Source organism: Nansenia antarctica (assembly GCF_963989245.1).
Source record: "Nansenia antarctica genome assembly, chromosome: 5".
Classification (NCBI taxonomy): domain Eukaryota; kingdom Metazoa; phylum Chordata; class Actinopteri; order Argentiniformes; family Microstomatidae; genus Nansenia; species Nansenia antarctica.
Window position 1 is genome coordinate 72983933 of NC_137690.1, and position 15571 is coordinate 72999503.

The 15571-nt window shown below is 49.5% G+C and overlaps 1 protein-coding gene across 1 annotated transcript in view; it reads right to left on the minus strand.

Annotated features, from left to right (window-relative positions):
- LOC308158359 (uncharacterized protein) overlaps positions 1-15571 on the minus strand; it is a gene marked incomplete at both ends in the record, with an annotated part of 86148 nt that overhangs the window by 38188 nt on the left and 32389 nt on the right. The window contains 1 exon segment of the mRNA XM_080531948.1: positions 11672-12000. Within this exon segment, the coding sequence (XP_080388074.1) occupies positions 11672-12000 (329 nt within the window).

Sequence of the window (15571 nt, forward strand, 5' to 3'; positions counted from 1 at the left end):
ACACACACTCACACAGACAGACACACACACGTGCTAGGCAGTTAGCTCCTGCTAATCACACAGATAATGTGGAGCAGCAGTGTGCTTGACTGCGGGTACGCAGAGGGACGGGCTGCTCTCCATAATCTCCTGCCCATCTGTGCCTGGCTGATATCGCAGACTATGCTAATAGCTAACTAGCGGGGAGCGTGTCTGCGTTCCCACAGCCCTAACCCTAAACTGCACAAAAAGCAAACAATGGACAGTGTGATTACTTAGAACTGTGGGGACCTAGGGCTGTGGGAAGATAGGGAACATAAGGAACATAGGGAACATAGGGCTGTGGGAACATAGGGAACATAGGGAACATAGGGAACATAAGGCTGTGGGAACATAGGGAACATAGGGAACATAGGGCTGTGGGAACATAAGGAACATAGGGCTGTGGGAACATAGAGAACATTGGGAAAACATAGGGAACATAGGGCTGAGGGAACATAGGGAACATAGGGAACATAAGGAACATAGGGAACATAGGGCTATGGGAACATAGGGAACATAGGGCTGAGGGAACATAGGGCCTAATTTTGATGGGGAAAAAGATTCTTAAAAATGTGGGAACATAGGGACGACCCCTCCTAGCCTTGCTTGTCGTTAGCCTCATAGCATAATTGCCTAAGTCATATTTTCGCCAAATTGAGATATCTGCCTAACTCTACTCTCCTAACACTGCTGATTCACTGGGCATTTTTGCCTACTATGCCATCAGCCTATCAGAATGCTTGTTACATTCCAAAACCACTATCTGCCCAAGTCATCTCTTTGACATAGGCATTTTTGACACTACATACAAAGATGGCTCGGCTGACCACAAGTGAAGCATAACTTAGGCAATTATCGTATGAGGCTAACGATATGATAACATTCACATACTATCTAGTTTGATTTCCAACTGCCATGTTCAGTGGGTGTGTTTAGATGCCATATTACATTTTGTTGTCTGTCTCGGTACATGATCTCTGTGCAACACTGGCGGACTCAAGGGGGGGGGCAGGGGGGGCGACCGCCCATCCTGTGCCCCCACAGTTGAAAAACGTCTTGCTTAAGTGCCCTTTTGAGTGGCAAAAATGCCCCTTTGAGTTGCGAAAATGAGAGGACGTGCCCTATTGGTGCCCCTCCAATGGTCTAAACTTGACCATGTGCCCCCACAGTTGAAACATTTTGCACTAAAGTGCCCTTTTGACTGGCAAAATTAGAGGATGAGCCCTATTGGCTGCCCTTCCAATGGTCTAAACTTGACCATGTGCACTGATGGGGTCCCATGTTGTGCAGTAGGTGCCCTTTTTTTCTTTTCGCCCCTGCCCTTCAAACAGTCCACCACTGCTGTGCAATGACAATTGTTGTAACTTTATAGGTTACATGATTGATTAATATGTTACATGATTGATTGACAGTTAAAAGAGTTGTTATTTATCGTTAAGAGAGTTAAAAAGAGAGTACATTTCTGTTGTATTAGCTAAGAATGGGTAGAACTGCAGGTTCGAGAATGCCTTGCGGCAAGACGTCATAGAAGTTGACAGTTTGTTTGTTTGTTGTTTTTGAGAAATGCCAATTGTAACGTACAGAACAGAAAGTCAATATCTAACAGCTCGCTGAAGGAATTGGAAGTGATCACAAGTGTATGTCAGCAGATTTTTATAGAAAGAACATTTCGCTTGATATCACCAGTCCTAGCCATCATTTCAGAAGGTAGAAATACTACAACAATAGAGCTGAATTCTTATCTAACATAATATAATATGTTCCTACATCTGTAATTCACCTGCACTGTTTCAATGTCATGCCACATCATGTAGCCAGATTCCCGGGCGTCTCTTATGAGAAAATAATGTGGGTTTAGATTAGAATACCATGGTTTTCTGTAATGTGATTGTAAAGTACACTTACAAAGGAGGAGACAATTAATTTGGGTCAAATGGGAAACTTCTCCCATACTTAAAGTGACTTTGTGTGAGTGTAGAAAGGGAAGCTAGGGTAGCTAGCTAACCAGCCAGAGTATGCTAATGGCAATGAGGGAACATAGGGAACATAGGGCTGAGGGTACATAGGGCTGTGGGAACATAGGGAACATAGGGAACATAGGGAACACAGGGAACATAGGGCTGAGGGAACATAGGGAACATAGGGAACATAGGGAACATAGGGCTGAGGGAACATAGGGAACATAGGGCTGAGGGAACATAGGGAACATAGGGAACCGGGCTGTAGGAACATCGACTGCCATGTTCAGCTGCCTGCTGCGATGCTCTTGAGTCACCATGACAACACTGCACCTAAAAGCTCCATTCACAGCAGATGGGACTGAGATAAGAGGCAGGGTTGCCAGATGGGGCGGGTTACCACCGAATGGGCTACTTTTGATCACACGGGGCCAGAAAAAAAGCATTTGGCCGGGTGGGCTGGATAAATGGATAAAAGCATTTAGGTGGTGTCAAAATGTCAGTGCCTGAAAGTTGCAAAATGCATGAAGTTAAAACACCTAGTAGCTGCATACAATGTGCAGGTTTTAATTTTCATTTTACAAACTTGGCAACAGACATACAGTTTAGGGCCAGGAGATAATAATAATAATGATAATAACCGTTATTTGTATAGCACTTTTCCTGCAAACGTTGCAGCTCAAAGTGCTTTGATGGGCACCTGCCAAAATAGTAATTAGCGGTTTTCTGACAATATAGCTCTTGGGCTGGTGGTTTTTGGTGGATTTAGCCGTTTTTAAACTAGACCAGTTAGGCTGGAAATTGTCAATCCCATCTGGCAACCCTGCTAAAAGCACCATTCAAGGCGGTCGGGGCTGAGACAAGAGGGCTTCAGATCACAGAAGCAGGATCTGCTGCTTCTGCTAAAGAGACGATGCGCAGAGACCCGCTTTGGTTACTCTGTGTCACCTCAGAGTGCGTCTGCCGTGACCGACATGAGCGTGGCACTGGTACTTGTAGTTCTGTCACTTTGCCTGGTACTTGTAGGCCTGGTTAGCCTGGTACTTGTAGGCCCGTCGAGAGAGACGTGGTTATGAAATCATAAACTCTTCAACACGTGGGAGCGTGTCTATGTTCCCTATGTTCCCTCAGCCCTATGTTCCCTATGTTCCCTATGTCCCCTATGTTCCCTCAGCCCTATGTTCCCTATGTTCCCTATGTTCCCTCAGCCCTATGTTCCCTATGTTCCCTCAGCCCTATGTTCCCTATGTTCCCTATGTTCCCTCAGCCCTATGTTCCCTATGTTCCCTATGTTCCCTATGTTCCCTCAGCCCTATGTTCCCTATGTTCCCTATGTTCCCTATGTTCCCTATGTTCCCACAGCCCTATGTTCCCTATGTTCCCTATGTTCCCACAGCCCTATGTTCCCTATGTTCCCTATGTTCCCTCAGCCCTATGTTCCCTATGTTCCCTATGTTCCCTCAGCCCTATGTTCCCTATGTTCCCTATGTTCCCTCAGCCCTATGTTCCCTATGTTCCCACAGCCCTATGTTCCCTATGTTCCCTATGTTCCCTATGTTCCCTATGTTCCCTATGTTCCCTATGTTCCCTATGTTCCCACAGCCCTATGTTCCCTATGTTCCCTCAGCCCTATGTTCCCTATGTTCCCTCAGCCCTATGTTCCCTCAGCCCTATGTTCCTCCAGTTTAACCCTAACCTAACAGAGATTCCTGCCTTTACAGTACGAGGACAATGGACTTCGTCATTTATTAAACTATCCTCTTATCCACCCACTCCTTGTCCACCCCCCCCCCCCCCCTTCTCCTTCTCCACCACCTTCTCCACCACTCTGCACAAACCGAAACTTTGCTGAAACGCAATTACCAACTTCACGACCGATCGAGCTGGACGGTGTCCAGTAAAAGTGAAAGTCATTGTTGCACAGCTGCTCTTTACACACAACCCAAGCCAACTGAATCCACCTGAATGCATTAAAATAATAATAATACCAATAAAAAAAACAGATTTATTTAAAAAACGATGCCAGTTTTTAATCCACCTCAGTTAAAACAATAATTCCCCAAAGCGCGCCTCGTCCGCAGTACTTCCTTTTGTTTTCATGACGCAGCACCAATACTTGATTCACGACTTCGGCGAATCTCTCATTCAATTTTCCAATCTTTGTTTTTTATCTTTTATGTACGCTGTCACATAAAAAAATCCAACACCACCAGACTTGTTTATATATATATATACACCCCCACCCCCCCTCCGTGCAATCCCCTGCAGTCCCCTATAACAGAACTCATCTATAATGTATGGGCTCTCCTACACCACATACAGTAGGCTAATACATCATCATGATTGCAGCTCATGACCATGCACACCTAGGGGAGATCACTCTCTCCTCATGTGTCTTGGTTGAGAGACATTGTGCTAATGACACCTGAGTGATGTAATGCCATGCTAATGAGAGCCTGTATATGTATGTGTATGCATGTAAGGGGAGTACTTAAAGGAAATCCTATACGGGGTTGCCTGCTAATAGTCTTTCTTTTTCGACCCCCCTCTCTCTCTCTCCTCCTCCTCCTCCTCCTCCTCCTCCTCCTCTCACACCATAACAACCCCCCCCCCCTCCCAGGTCACAGAGGCCTCATGTAGGAGCTCATAAAGAGACCTGACACAGCAGGAAACAGATACTATACCAGCACCTAACAAATGAAGGCCAAGAAAGAGAGAGAGAGAAAAAAGAAAACACCACCAGTCGTGTTTTCCCCAACACAGATGATTATACAGAGAGAGAGAGAGAGAGAGAGAGAGGGGGAGAGAGAAAGAGAGGGAGAGGGAGATGGAAAGGGGAGGGAGAGAGAGAGGGAGATGGAAAGGGGAGGGAGAGAGAGAGAGAGAGGGAGATGGAAAGGGGAGGGAGAGAGAGAGAGAGAGATGTAAAGAAAGACAGAGAGAGAGATGTAAAGAAAGAGAGAAAAGAGAGAGAGAGAGAGAGATAAAGAAAGAGAGAGAGAGAGATGTAAAGAAGAAAGAGAAAAGAGAGAGAGAGAGAGATAAAGAAAGAGAGAGAGAGAGATGTAAAGAAAGAGAGAAAAGAGAGAGAGAGATGTAAAGAAGAAATAGAAAAGACAGAGAGAGAGATGTAAAGAAAGAGAAGAGAGAGAGATGTAAAGAAAGAGAAGAGAGAGAGAGATGTAAAGAAAGAGAGAGAGAGAGAGAGAGAGAGATGTAAAGAAAGAGAAGAGAGAGAGAGATGTAAAGAAAGAGAAGAGAGAGATGTAAAGAAAGACAGAGAGAGAGATAAAGAAAGAGAGAGAGAGAGATGTAAAGAGAAGAGAGAGAGAGAGATAAAGAAAGAGAGAGAGAGAGATGTAAAGAGAAGAGAGAGAGAGAGACAGAGAGAGAGAGAGAGAGATCATGTACATAGGTCATAAAGAGAACACAGACAGCACAGAGAAATAAACAGTACAGCAGCACATAACAGATGAAAGCCAGGAGCCATAAACCCCCCCGCAAAAAAACACACACCTCCACCAGTCGTGTATTCCCCAATACAGATGATTATATCACACTTCGGGAGAGATAAAATCATGCTGACGAATGCAAGAAACCACACTACGCACCCGGCAAACCTTGTAGTAGTAGTGTTTGCTTTTCTCTCAGAAGCTGATAAAAAGGCGTGTGTGTGTGTCAATGTTAGCTTAGCATTCCCTTCTACTGCCACTACTACCAACCGCTGGTCTCACCCTGGCGGCTGCCTGCCTGCCTGCCTGCCTGCCTGCCTCCGCGGTTGTCATGACGACACACAAGTCAATCGACATTACATGTGTTCCTCTAAATGCCTTACACACACTGGAGGGGTTTGAACAAACAACCACCACAAGAATATCGTAGAATATCTGAATATCAGATTCGCCTCGCTGCCGCTCGTGACAAATCATAACAGGCTAATGTGTGTTCAGACGCATGGGAGAGAGGGGGGGGAGGGGGGGGAGATAGCATGAGAGAGAGGGGGGGAGAGAGATAGCATGGGAGAGAGGGGGGGGGGAGATAGCATGGGAGAGAGGGGGGGGAGAGAAATAGCATGAGAGAGAGGGGGGGAGAGAGAGATAGCATGGGAGAGAGGGGGGGGAGAGATAGTATGAGAGAGAGGGGAGAGAGAGATAGCATGAGAGAGAGGGGGAGAGAGAGAGATAGCATGAGAGAGAGGGGGGGGGAGAGATAGTATGGGAGAGAGGGGAGAGAGAGATAGCATGGGAGAGAGGGGGGGAGAGAGATAGCATGAGAGAGGGGGGGAGAGAGATAGCATGGGAGAGAGGGGGGGAGAGAGAGATAGCATGAGAGAGAGAGGGGGGAGAGAGATAGCATGAGAGAGAGGGGGGAGAGAGAGATAGCATGAGAGAGAGGGGGGAGAGAGAGATAGCATGGGAGAGAGGTGGGGGGAGAGAGATAGCATGAGAGAGAAGGGGGGGAGAGAGATAGCATGAGAGAGAGGGGGGAGAGAGAGATAGCATGAGAGAGAGGGGGGAGAGAGAGATAGCATGGGAGAGAGGGGGGAGAGAGAGATAGCATGAGAGAGAGGGGGGGAGAGAGAGAGGGGGAGAGAGAGATAGCATGGGAGAGAGGGGGGGAGAGAGATAGCATGAGAGAGAGGGGGGAGAGAGATAGCATGAGAGAGAGGGGGGGAGAGAGATAGCATGAGAGAGAGGGGGGGAGAGAGAGATAGCATGAGAGAGAGGGGGGGAGAGAGATAGCATGAGAGAGAGGGGGGGGAGAGAGATAGCATGAGAGAGAGAGGGGAGAGAGAGATAGCATGAGAGAGAGGGGGGGAGAGAGATAGCATGGGAGAGAGAGGGGGAGAGATAGCATGAGAGAGAGGGGGAGAGAGAGATAGCATGAGAGAGAGGGGGGGAGAGAGATAGCATGGGAGAGAGGGAGGGAGAGAGATAGCATGGGAGAGAGGGAGGGGGGAGAGAGAGATAGCATGGGAGAGAGGGGGGGGAGAGATAGCATGGGAGAGAGGGGGGGGAGAGAGATAGCATGAGAGAGAGGGGGGGGGAGAGAGATAGCATGGGAGAGAGGGGGGGGGGAGAGATAGCATGAGAGAGAGGGGGGGGAGAGAGATAGCATGAGAGGGGGGGGAGAGAGAGATAGCATGGGAGAGAGGGGGGAGAGAGATAGCATGAGAGAGGGGGGGGGGAGAGAGATAGCATGAGAGAGAGGGGGGGAGAGAGATAGCATGGGAGAGAGGGGGGGAGAGAGATAGCATGAGAGAGGGGGGGGGGAGAGAGATAGCATGAGAGAGAGGGGGGGAGAGAGATAGCATGAGAGAGAGGGGGAGAGAGATAGCATGGGAGAGAGGGGGGAGAGAGATAGCATGGGAGAGAGGGGGGGGGGAGAGAGATAGCATGAGAGAGAGGGGGGGAGAGAGATAGCATGAGAGAGGGGGGGGGGAGAGAGATAGCATGAGAGAGAGGGGGGGAGAGAGATAGCATGGGAGAGAGGGGGAGAGAGATAGCATGGGAGAGAGGGGGAGAGAGAGATAGCATGAGAGAGAGGGGGGGGGAGAGAGAGATAGCATGGGAGAGAGGGGGAGAGAGAGATAGCATGAGAGAGAGGGGGGGGGAGAGAGAGATAGCATGGGAGAGAGGGGGGAGAGAGATAGCATGAGAGAGAGGGGGGGGAGAGAGATAGCATGAGAGAGAGGGGGGGAGAGAGATAGCATGGGAGAGAGGGGGGGAGAGAGAGATAGCATGGGAGAGAGGGGGGGAGAGAGATAGCATGAGAGAGAGGGGGGGAGAGAGAGATAGCATGAGAGAGAGGGGGGGAGAGAGATAGCATGGGAGAGCGGGGGGGAGAGATAGCATGAGAGAGAGGGGGGGAGAGAGATAGCATGAGAGAGAGGGGGGGAGAGAGATAGCATGAGAGAGAGGGGGGATGGGAGAGATAGCATGAGAGAGAGGGGGGGGGAGAGAGATAGCATGAGAGAGAGGGGGGGGAGAGAGATAGCATGAGAGAGAGGGGGGGGAGAGAGATAGCATGAGAGAGAGGGGGGGGAGAGAGATAGCATGAGAGAGAGGGGGGGAGAGAGATATAGTATGAGAGAGAGGGGGGAGGGGAGAGATAGCATGGGAGAGAGGGGGGGAGAGAGATAGCATGGGAGAGAGGGGGGAGAGAGAGATAGTATGAGAGAGAGGGGGGGAGGGGAGAGAGAGAGCATGGGAGAGAGGGGAGGGGGAGAGAGAGATAGCATGGGAGAGAGGGGAGGGGGGGAGATAGCATGAGAGAGAGAGAGAGGGGAGGGAGAGAGAGAGGGATGTAAAGAAAGAGAGAGAGAGAGAGATGTAAAGAGAGAGATAGAGAGATAGAGAGAGGGAGAGAGAGAGATCAGGCCCGGAGGAGACAGTATGAAGGCAGGCAGGGTAGATGGGGTAGATGTTTAAACATCAGACGACATTCAGAGGGTGTTAATAATGTTTCTCTTTAGAGCTTCTCTTCTGCATGTGGATAAGCAGGAGTGGCAGCTCCTTCATTAGGGCTCTACTCCCTGTAACCCCGCCCGCACCTCCCCCCAAGCGCCTTCATTAGCACTGAAGAGGGGGGGCAGAGGGGGGAATAGAGGGGGGGGGGGGGGGAGGGAGTAGAGGGGGTGTCAGCATCTTCACAGAGATGCTCTGGCGATGAGAGGTCCAGAGAGGCACAGAGACTGCTTCAGATATATAATATATACTATATACAACTATGTGTATATGTTACGGTACATGTGGGAATACGGTACATGTGGGAAAACTAGGGTTAGGGTTAGGTGCTACGTCGACTTGGTACATGCTGGCATGTCTAACCCTACCCCTAACCCTATCCCTAACCCTAACCCTACCCCTAACCCTAACCCTAACCTTAACCGTAGCACCCTAGCACCTAACCCTAACCCTAGTTTTCCCACATGTACCGTCTTCCCACATGTACCGTAACATATATAACAACTATATATAATAGTTATATATACTATAGTTATTATCTGAGTGTGTATATATATATATATAGATATAGTTGTTATATGAGTATATATCTATATATATACACACAAACAGAAGTTATAGATATAAAGATATAGATATCTATATATAAAGATAACAGAAATGCAGAAGGGAGAATATATATATATATCTGAGTTGTTATGAGTATATTGATTGATTGAGATTGATTGAGAATGTTTATTTTGGTCCCCTATGCAATTCACAATACAGATATATTAAAAAAAAAAATATATATATATATATATATATACATATATAAACACTATATATATTCATAAATGCAGAAGGGAGAATATATATACTGTGTGTATATATATATATATATATATATATATATATATATATATATATATATATATATATATATATATCTATATCTGAGTTGTTATCTGAGTATATATATATATATATATATACACACAGTATATATATTCTCCCTCCTGCATTTCTCCTCCGTATCCAATTATTCAATTTCCATACAAACGACGCCGCCTCAGCTCTGAGAGATGAGGGGAAGGGTGAAGAGGAGAGGAGGAGAGGAAGAGAGGGAGATGGAGAGGGTGGGGGGGATGGGGGGGGGGGGCGGAGGAGTGGGAGAGGTGAACTGACAATAGACGGCGAAGGGAGGGAGGGAGGGAGGGAGGGATGGATGGAGAGGGGGGAGAGAGAAGGAGATGAGATTGAAGATGATACCGGAATGTGGTTTAAAAAACAACAATGCGTAAAAAGCACGGGTGGATGGAGTGGAATAGGAGAAGGGGGGGAGAGGACGAGGAGGGGGGGGGGGGAGCCAGGGAGGGTAGGGGGGAGGGGGGGGGAGCCAGGGAGGGAAGGGGGGAGGGGGGGGGGGAGCCAGGGAGGGAAGGGGGGAGGGGGGGGGGAGCCAGGGAGGGAAGGGGGGGGGGAGCCAGGGAGGGAAGGGGGGAGGGGGGGGGGAGCCAGGGAGGGAAGGGGGGAGGGGAGGGGGGGAGCCAGGGAGGGAAGGGGGGAGGGGGGGGAGGCACAGAGAGCTGAGCAGCTGAGAGGAGGTAGAGGTAAAAGGACAAACTGAGAGATAAGGAGAGTTGTTGAATCACCAGATCGGTCGACAATTATACGAAAATTATCATCTCGACTGGATGATGAGAGGACAATTAGAGGGTTCGTTCGTTACGCGGGGGGAGGGAGGAGGGGGGGAGGGGGGGGAGGGGGGAGGAGGGGAGGGCAGCACTAGCGAACATCCAACAGTAGGTGGCAATAAATTGGTAGTAAATTTCAGGCCTTTCAAGTCCTTTACAGAATCCGTCCATATCAGTGGAGGGGGGGGGGGGGGGAGGGGGAGGGTTTCTGGTTAGCGGTTAGCGCGCCGCGGTAGTCAATAAATTAGCTTTATTCACACGGACACGCCATGCACTTGACTCCCACATGCACCCTCATGTATCTTTCAGGCGGGTCTGTCAGATGACACGCAGGGACTCTGACGAAAGGCACTTTGAGCGTGAGGGTCTGTGACAGAGCAAAGAGAGAGAGGGGGGGGGAGAGAGGGGGGGGAGAAGAGGGGGGCGGGGGGAGAGAGAGTGAGAGAGAGAGAGAGAGAGAGAGAGAGAGAGAGAGAGAGAGAGAGAGAGAGAGAGAGAGAGAGAGAGAGAGAGAGAGAGAGAGAGAGAGAAAGCAAGTCTGTGCTGTGATATACACTGCTGGGGGAATCAGACAGGAAAATGATAGATAGAGAATAAAGGAGAGAGAGAGAGAGAGGGGGGGGGAGAGAGAGAGAAAGGCACTTTGAGTGTGAGGCCCCTGACAGAGCAAAGAGAGAGGGGGAGGGAGAGAGAAAGAGGGGAGGGAGAGAGAGAAAGAGGGGAGATAGAGAGAAAGAGAGAGAGAGAGTGAGAGGGGAGGAGAGAGAGAGGGGGAGAGAGGGGGAGAGAGGGAGAGAGAGAGAGTCAGTGAGAGTGCAAGCAAGGCTGTGCTGTGATACACTGCTGGGGGAATCAGACAGGAAAATGATAGATGGAGAAAGAAGGAGAGAGAGAGAGAGAGGCAAAGGAAGAGAGAAAGAAGAGGCATATTCCACTGATGAAAAGAGAGAGAGGCTGAGGTAAGGTCGGTGGGGGAGGGAAGGGGGAGGAGAGACACCTAGAGTCACCTAGAGAGAGAGGCAGAGAGAGAGAGACAGAGAGAGAGAGACAGAGTGAGAGAGTGAGAGAGAGTGAGAGAGTGAGAGAGAGTGAGAGAGAGTGAGAGAGAGAGGGAGAGGGAGAGAGCGAGTGAGTGAGAGAGGGAGAGAGAGGCTGACATAGTGAGAGACAGAGTGAGAGACTGAGAGAAAGAGAGAGAGAGTGAGAGAGAGAGAGCGAGTGAGAGAGAGAGCGAGTGAGAGAGAGAGCGAGTGAGAGAGAGAGAGAGAGAGAGAGAGAGAGAGAGCGAGTGAGAGAGTGAGTGAGAGAGTGAGAGAGAGAGAGAGAGAGAGAGAGAGAGAGAGAGAGAGAGAGGGAGAGAGAGGCTGACAAAGTGAGAGACAGAGTGAGAGAGAGTTTCTCTGAAACAGGCAGAGAAAGTGACACCCCCCCTCCACCCCTCCCCTCCTCCTCCTCTACTAACACCCCACCCTCTCTCCCCAGAGAGTCATCAGTCGTCGATGATCGCCTAGACACACACACCCCCCCCCCACCCCTCCCCTCCTCTCACCTGATCTTGTCTGGCACCCTCCTGGTCCGGTTGCTGTCAGTCTGGCAGTTCCCGGCGTACAGCGCCCCTTTAGCGGGCCCGAGCTCCCTCCGCAGGGCCATGGCCCCGTGGGTCAGGACCGACACCCCCTTGGCGATGCGGGTGCGCGGCTCGTCCCTCCAGCCGCGGGGCCGGATGGCGAACAGCGCCTTGGGGAGGCCCTCCAGGCCCAGGCCCGACAGCGCCGGGCCCACGGCGAACCACATGTGAGAGGGACCGGCCTGACCACACGCCCAGGCTGCCTTGAACACCAAGTCTGCCTCCTCCTGACTGCAGTAGAGCAGGTGCACCTGGAGGGAGGAGAGGGAGGGAGGGAGGGAGGGAGGGGGGGAGGGGGGGAGGGTTAGACTAGGTTAGACTAGACTAAACACCAGGTCATCTCCTGGCTGCAGTACAACAGGTGCACCTGGAGGGTGGGAGGGTTAGACTAGGTTAGACTAGAGTATGACCCCACAAATGACCACCTCTTTACAATGCTAAGCTGCTATTTACACACAACGACCACTAGTTGGCGAACACCTAAATGAGCCTAGCCTCCTACACAGAAAAACTAGCAAAATAGCTTCATACTAGCTTATCCTGATGTGATTTGTGAAAATGTAAGGATACTGGGGTGGTAGAACGCACATATCTCGGAAAAGTCATGAAAGGAGGGTCCTGAAATTTGATGGAGTGCAAAGATATAACTTGTTCTTTTAATCTGAATCAGAACGATCAGGATTCTCTCTCTCTCTCTGCTATCCAGGATCAGATCAAGATGGCTGGTTCCCCTCTACACTGCCACACTAATCTGCCTGATAGACAGACATCTCTGATCCACTGGATAGCAGAGGAGAATGGGGATCCAGGCCGGGCCACGTGTCGAGGCGTCCTTGAGCGAGGCGCTGAACACTTAACTGTTCCAGGGTCGCCTTCAATGGCTCTGACCTCTGAACCCTGGACTAGAACATACATACATCCCATTGTACTCAGTGCAAGGACAACGGTTGAACCTACTGACCATATTTCAAATAACTAACCCCCCTCCCCCCGTTCTCCTACTGTGCTGTAAAAAAAACATTCAAAGACGATACTTGAATGTCAGGTCGTGAGCTTAGAATGATAAGGTTCTATCTCCGCTTAGGGTAGTTCAGAGATATAGGGCCGGTTTCACAGACAAGGCTTAAGCCTAGTCCTAGACTAAAAAACATCTTCAATGGAGATTTTACATTGAAAGTGTGATTTAGTCCAGGACTAGGCTTAAGCCTTGTCTCTGAAACCGGCCCATTGAGCGTCAAAGTTTTTACATTCCATTATGTTTTGTGAGATGGAACCTTTGTATTTTATGAATTACTAACTAAAACATTTCAACATTTTAAAAAATAACACCACACAGGCATTAATAAACACCTAATGGATCAGATTATGTAAAAAACTCAATTTTGACAAAAATGGAGATAGAACCTTATAATTCTAACGTCACAAGGTGTTATTGTGTGGAATGCTATAAATATAATTAGATTATTATGCCCATTCTTCCCAACGAGAATGTCTTCTAAAAGCATATATCTATCTACACAAAAGGGTTAAAAGAGTTACTCGAACAGCCATGAGGGGTCATTTGTGAGAAAGGATGAGAAAAATGTTATATCTTTGCACTCGATCAAATTTCAGGACCCTCCTTTCATGACTTTTCCTAGATATGTGCGTTCTACCACCCAGTATCCTTACATTTTCAAAATCACATCAGGATAAGCTAGTAAGGTATTTTGCAGTTCTTTTTCTGTGTAGGAGGCGGCTCTTATAGTAGGTGAAAAAGGCACAGCTGTTCTAGTGTTAAAGCCTCACGTTAGCCACTGTGACGTTTGTTTGGGTGTTTTAGCTGTTTCTGACACCCTGGTGGTGCTGCACGATTTAAGTCCGGAAGATGTCGGTCAAAGTGTGTATTCTGGACGTTCTATTCTCCTAGTTTCCTCCTAAAGCAGTTTCCCGTGACGCTTGACGATACTTCACACAGCATAGCTAGTGTGGCGTGGCTCTAGTCTGTTTCTGAAGCTGCCCAGAGCCAAATATAACCCCCCCGCCCCCCACCCCCCCTAACTAACTGGCTTCTTTTTTGCAAGTGAGTCAAACAACATTCCGAGACATTTTATTGAGAACTGGCCTGGTCTCCTGGCTCTTATCTGGTGTTGCTTCCTTCTCTCTGATAGCTCCAGGAATGACTAATGTGCTCTGCTCTGGGCGCTAGAAAGCGCCAGAACAAACAGCTAGGGGGGGAGCTGGTGGGGGTGGTGGACGGGGTGGACGGGGGCTGGAGTAGCAAGGCCTTTAGGAAGGCCAACGGTTGGGGGGGGGGGGAGCCGGGGAGGGGGTTCATGGGGGGAGGGGCTTGTAGTAGCAAGGCCGATGGCAAGGCCAGTGGTGGGTAGGTGGGTGGGGGGGGGGGGGGGGGAAGTGGCAAGACCAATGACGGGGGGAGGGGGGAAGGGGGGTTTGCAAGTGAGTCAAACAACATTTCGAGACATTTTATTGAGAGCTGGTCTCCTGGTCTCCTGGTCTCCTGGCTCTTATCTGCTGTTGCTTCCTTCTCTCTGATAGCTCCAGGAATGACTAATGCTTCACTGCAGGCGGCAGAACGAGCCAGAACCAACAGATAGGGGGGTGGCTGGGCGGGGAGGTGGAGGGTGGTGGGGGGTAGCGGTAACAAGGCCGACGTTGGGGGAGGGGGGGTTTGGGGGGCTGGGATGGGGGGGGGGGTTGGCGTAGCAAGGTCAATGGTGGGTGGGGGGGGGGGGGGGGGGTTGGAGTAGCAAGGCTGTTAGGAAGGCCTACGGTTGGGGGAGGGGGGGTTCATGTGGGGGGGGGGGCTTCTGTGGCAAGGCCAGTGGTGGGGGGGGGGGGGGGACTCAGTACACGCTTTATTAAGAACACCTGCACACCTTCTCTTTCATCCAGGTGGTGTAGTGGTGGAGGTGGTGTAGTGGTGGAGGTGGTGTAGTGGTGGAGGTGGTGGAATGGTGGAGGTGGTGGAGGTGGTGGAGGTGGTGCAATGGTGGAGGTGGTGGAGATGGTGTAATGGTGGAGGTGGTGTAATGGTGGAGGTGGTGGAGGTGGTGTAATGGTGGAGGTGGTGTAATGGTGGAGGTGGTGGAGATGGTGTAATGGTGGAGGTGGTGTAATGGTGTGGGGAGTGTTTTCTTTGCACACTTTGGGCCCGGTAATACCAATCAATCATCACTCCTGAACGCCACAACCTGTTTGAGTGTTGTTGCTGACCATGTGCATGTCCCTTCATGGCCACAATGTACCCATCTTCTAACGGCTGCTTCCAGCATGACAATACACCATGTCACAAAGTAATAATCATGTAAGATAATAATAAATAATAGATTTTGACTTAAAAGCGCCTTTCTCAAACTCAAGGACACTGAAAGTAAAAGTTGTCTCAAACTGGTTTCATGAACATGATAATAAGCTCAGTGTTCAGTTCTTCAGTGGCCTTCCCAGTCACCGGATCTGAATCCAACAATATAACACCTTTGGGATGTGAAAATCTGCAGGAATTGGGTGATGCAATCGTGTCATCATCATGGATCAGAATTTCAAAGAAATGTTTCCGACATCTTGTGGAATGAATGTCATGTGTTGACAGCAAAGGCAGGCCCTACCCAGTATTAGTATAGTGTTTCCTAATAAAGGGAGGCCCTACCCAGTATTAGTATAGTGTTCCTAATAAAGGGAGACCCTACCCAGTATTAGTATAGTGTTCCTAATAAAGGGAGGCCCCTACCCAGTATTAGTATAGTGTTAATAAAGGGAGACCCTACCCAGTAGTAGTATAGTGTTAATAAAGGGAGGCCCTACCCAGTAGTAGTATAGTGT